This window comes from Vigna radiata, chromosome 11 (assembly GCF_000741045.1).
Source record: "Vigna radiata var. radiata cultivar VC1973A chromosome 11, Vradiata_ver6, whole genome shotgun sequence".
Lineage (NCBI taxonomy): Eukaryota > Viridiplantae > Streptophyta > Magnoliopsida > Fabales > Fabaceae > Vigna > Vigna radiata.
The window spans coordinates 9,784,894-9,789,772 of NC_028361.1; the positions used below are offsets into that span (position 1 = coordinate 9,784,894).

Genomic DNA, 4,879 nt, shown 5'->3' on the forward strand with positions numbered 1-4,879 from the left:
AAGAGACCATAAACGCAAAACAGAGCTTACCGATACAGAGCGATTGCGAAAAAACTCTTTTGGTTGAGATGACGCCTTTGGATGAGACGACCGGGCGAATGTAGAGACCAAGGGATTAGAGAGATGAAGCGATTGGAAAGATGAGGTGAATAGATTGAATGGGAGAGACGACAGCTTTTAGAAGGAAAGTGAACCAAAACAAAAATGAAACTGTCAAAATCAAATTTCACATATTGACATTTTCAAAATTACCCTCCGAATTTTTAAAAGATTATTTTCCTTCACTAAAAATAGCCATGACATCATGTGGTGGTGTCAAATTTTTGTCAAAGAAATGCTGTCAACTAAACATTTTTGAATAGAAATTATCTACGAGCGAAACTTTGGTATATCACAAAAGGATATTTTGATAAATGGAGCGGTGGTTGAGATTTGAAAAGAAAAAAAAAATCAAATAAATGAATAAGTGTCAAAATTATAAATAAGAGTGAATTGATAATTTTTTTATATTATTGTTAAACACATAATTGTTAAACATTAGCATCATAATTAGCCATGCAAAAGTGAGTTTAATTTTCTTTTTTAATAAATTATTATACTTTTGATTATTGATTTTGTTGTAGATTTAGAAAGTTGTGTGATGGTTTAAAGTGTATAATTTAAAGATGTAAATTTATTTTATGTTTTTGTACTTTTACTTTATTATGTTTTAGTTCTCTCATTTTATTATACCAACATATTTTATTATGAATTTTTTGTTATAGTTTGAAAATATTATTGAAGGTAAAACAGTAAAATAATTTAGTTACGCTGAATGTCATTATATAAAGTTTTCTAGTAATTGGGAATAATATAATGAATAATTTAACTCAATTCAGAATGTGAGTGCAAATTTCTCGTACAATTATCAATAAACATCAAACTTCTTTCATTTTCTTTGTAAGGATAAACTCTTAAATATACTTATGATTCCTTTGGTAAAATTTGTGGAACATGTTGGAAATTTCAACACGGATTCGGTAACTTACATCTTGAGTAACCAAAAAGATACCCTGGAACCGAATCGGTGACGGTGACCGGCACCAAGAGCAGACCACAGAACAGAGGCGTTCCTACGCCGCCATAAATCCCACTACCATCGTCTTCGTTAAGATCCGTTCTTTCTTAATCTTTCTATTGGATCTCAGTGAGTAAAATGTTCATAGATTTCTGCTGCTGTTATTTCTTATTCGAATTCATTTTTGTAAACTATTCTTCTTAATCTTATAATTACTCCCCTCGTATTATTGTTTAAATTCGAAGATTGGGAATTGCTGCTTGATTTGAATTCATTGTGTATTATTATTGGTGTTCGTTGAAATTTGTTTTTGAAATATTATCGTGCTGAAATCCAGTATTAATATTAATAGAGTTATTTAATCTCTCGATTATGATGTGCTAAGAGTTGGGAACTATTAATTCTCTAATTTGTGAAGGGATGCCCGTTATGGCAGCGCCATAGGCTGCAGTGTCGTGTTTATATGGCGAAATGTCAGCCCTCTGCCATATCGCACCATTGATAACACTGTCTGAGTACACTTTCATGATTCAACAACAAAACTTTGGTTCGGGGTATATTTTCTCTTTTTTCCATTTAAAATTGGTTTTGTTGGGAAAAAATATTCAACACTTTCAAATTGGTTCTGAAAAACACCAAACTTGTTTTTGTAAAAAAATAGTTTGTTATATTATTGGTTTCCAGCCGTAGTGTCTCGGGCTTTGGCCAAGTTTTTACATTGTTAGCATTCCTTCTCAAGCTGTTCAAACTGGTTATTATTATTTATTTTGAGATCTTGGGAGCTTTTGGTCTTGTGAGTATTTGTGTAACGCATCCCTTCTTCCATGTATGTGTTTATGTAACTACAACTTGCAAGTATAAAATCCAGCTTAATTGCTTATGAAACTAATCATATATACAACATTGATTTTCTCCTGAATTATGCAGTGAAGATGTAAGTGTAGCTCTGACTGAAATCTTGAACCTACCCCCGATGGACAAACGCAACGGCTGCAGGTTCTCTAATGTGTCTTCAATTGCTGTCTTTTCAAGTGCCATTTTTGTTGTCTCCTTGATTTTGGTTCGTCTCCTTTATGTCATATATCACAGTCGCAGGCCCTTGAGCAAAAGGGCTTCAAAGCCTGTCAGTACCCTCATTATTTTAGGATCAGGTTTTACCTTATTTTCCTTTCTTTTCCATCCATATCAAAACATTCCATGGCAATTCCACAAATTAATAGTTTTATCTGCTTTAGGTGGTCATACTGCTGAGATGCTTAATCTATTGGCAGTGTTACGGAAAGATAGGTTTAATCCAAGATTCTACATTGCTGCTGCTACTGATAATATGAGTCTTGAAAAAGCTCAGTTGTTGGAAAACTCCCTTGCTACCGAGGTTCTATATTTTACTGTCTCAAGAAGTACCTTTTATCGGTGATCTCTATTTATCTTTTCTTACTCTGGTTTGTGGGTTGGGCATGGGGCAGGGGGCGTTCTACAATATAAAATTGGATAGTTTTTAACACGATACCCCTTTTTTGCTAGATATGGATCAAAATTATGTATGTTAATGCCTATAGTAATTGGTGCTCAAAATATTATGTCATATATTGTCATTTGGTAGTTATAGGGAAATAAAACTTTCTTTGGGGATAGTATATCGGCTGAATTCCTCTAGAATTGAATGTGAGAGTAATTATCGCTGCCGGATACAAACATGATTACTGTTGTTTGCAATAGGGCAGACCCAAAGCAATGCTGCCCAGTCCCTTATAGGCTTTTTTCACGAGTATCTAGGACTGTACAAATAGCTTATTGTCACAAGAAATTTGTTGTCCTTAATAGCTGCTACCTTGATGGAATTTTTAAAAATAATAAATTAACTTGAATGGCTGTATTTTTTTTTATGGTATCATTTTTTTTATTGATTTCTTCTTGAATCTTTTGCAGTTGTAGACTTGGGACCCGAAATAGAGAATATATCTTACTGTCTGTATTTTCACTTCGGCTTGTTGCTGGTTTACAGATTCTGATCAGAAATAAATTTTACTGCAGAGTGCAACGAGCGTCAAACATTCTGCCCAGTTCATGAAGATATATCGGAGTAGGGAAGTTGGTCAATCATATATAACCTCAATTTGGACTACATTAATCGCAATGGTGCATGCGCTGTGGCTAATGATTAAAATTAGACCTGAAGTGGTACTATATCAAAATGATTTGATTCTGTTATTATATTTTAGTCTGTTACAATTTGAGCTAATTGTGTATGCTATTATCCAGATACTTTGTAATGGACCTGGAACTTGCATTCCCCTCTGTGCAATTGCATTCATATTTAAGGTTCTTGTTCCCCTCAATAATTTTTTATTATTTCTATAACTGAATTTATCTACTTCATTTGATAATTTGTAATGCTACTAAAATCGCTGAGCTTCTGTTATGCAGGTAGTGGGAATCAAATGGTCATCAATTTTCTATGTTGAGAGTATTGCAAGAGTTAGAAGGCTCTCCTTGAGTGGCTTGCTCCTGTACAAGTTCCGGATGGCTGATCAACTTTTTGTTCAGTGGCCACAGCTGCAACGGCAATATCCCCGAGCTACCTATGTTGGTAGACTAATGTAACCAACTCTTTCCTTTAATAGTTGTACTATATTTAAGTTTATAGGTTAAATGATTGCTATTCTTAGTTTTTCAAAAGGAAAAAAGAAAGATAAGAAGATTGAGATTATTTGAAATGCTAGTTTGCGGGATGTGAAAGCGTTTCTATTGAACTACTAATCACTAAACTTTTAAAGTTTTTTTTTTTCCAATGTTTTTCTTGCTAACTAGAACCTATATATCTTGAATTTGGTAACGGCGTTAGAATAAATTGATATTACTATGATTTGATCTCTGTATTGTTTTGGCCCAACAAGCATCTTTGGAATTTTAAAAGTTTTGGTTGGATTTTGCCAATTTTCTTGGGCTAGTCTTCTCTCTTTCATATTAGGCAGTTGCTTCAAATGCAGAAATTAAGTGGTACAACAGCTTTCATTTAAAGCAGATGTACCTTTCTACGGAAAATGGAAACAAGATCAATGTGCAAACCAGTTGTTTTAGCTTACACACACAACGTATATATATGATAATCTTAGTGCAGCCATGAATGTTTTGGTGAAGATATTAATAAGCCGTGAAAGTAATGAATATGCTTTAGTAAATCATCTCCTACTAGAATCAGTAGAATGATTATAAGCATCGAGATTTACAGGAAGGTAACGATAGTTTTACAGTTTCCACTGTTCGTTCTATTTGATTGTGTTTCTCCTGGTAGTGGTTTTTATTTATTTATTTACTGGGTTTCTCCCGTGTGTGTTCTTAACTAAAAAAAATGAGTTGCAGTCACTGTCGTTACAAAAATCCATGGGCAAATGTGCTTCACTCATGAACTGCATTTAGAAACTATGGTTAGTGGTATAGTCTTCTGCAAGTGTGGCGTTTCTAAAACATTTATGAGAACAATTGGCATACTTCTGTCCTTGTTAATTGGAAACAGAGGCGACATGTAACTGTTAAAAAAATATTTCCACATCTGACGTTAAAAAAATTAAGATGTCTGATGAATAAATTAATGTAACTGTTAAAAGAATATTTAAGGGCATTGGTTAATAGAAAAGTATTTTCTTTTATTAAAAGATTATTAATACATTTTTGTCGTGAATTCTAATGTGCTGTCAACAGTTTATATAATAGAATACTTTTATTTATTAATTGATTATCTTAGGACGTTACTTAACAATATTCATAAATAATAATATTAAAAGTCACTTGACAATGTATTGGTAACATGAAGGAATAGTA

General features: G+C 33.0%; 1 protein-coding gene across 3 annotated transcripts; it reads left to right on the forward strand.

The window, feature by feature from the left end:
- The first annotated feature begins 897 nt into the window (after window positions 1-897).
- On the forward strand, window positions 898-3,849 carry LOC106777043 (UDP-N-acetylglucosamine transferase subunit ALG14 homolog). 3 transcript variants are annotated; one of them, XM_014664546.2, is made up of 8 exons: window positions 899-1,186; window positions 1,476-1,611; window positions 1,985-2,053; window positions 2,147-2,208; window positions 2,293-2,432; window positions 3,092-3,238; window positions 3,320-3,379; window positions 3,485-3,849. In XM_014664546.2, exons 2-8 carry the CDS (start codon window positions 1,529-1,531, stop codon window positions 3,659-3,661), a joined length of 738 nt encoding a protein of 245 aa, XP_014520032.1. In that variant the 5' UTR covers window positions 899-1,186; window positions 1,476-1,528; the 3' UTR covers window positions 3,662-3,849. The 3 variants fall into 3 exon arrangements, with proteins under 3 accessions (XP_022631515.1, XP_014520032.1, XP_014520034.1); XM_022775794.1 differs by having other exon boundaries at window positions 898-1,186; window positions 1,985-2,208; XM_014664548.2 differs by lacking the exon at window positions 1,476-1,611 and having other exon boundaries at window positions 903-1,186; window positions 1,985-2,208.
- The last annotated feature ends 1,030 nt before the right edge of the window (window positions 3,850-4,879 follow it).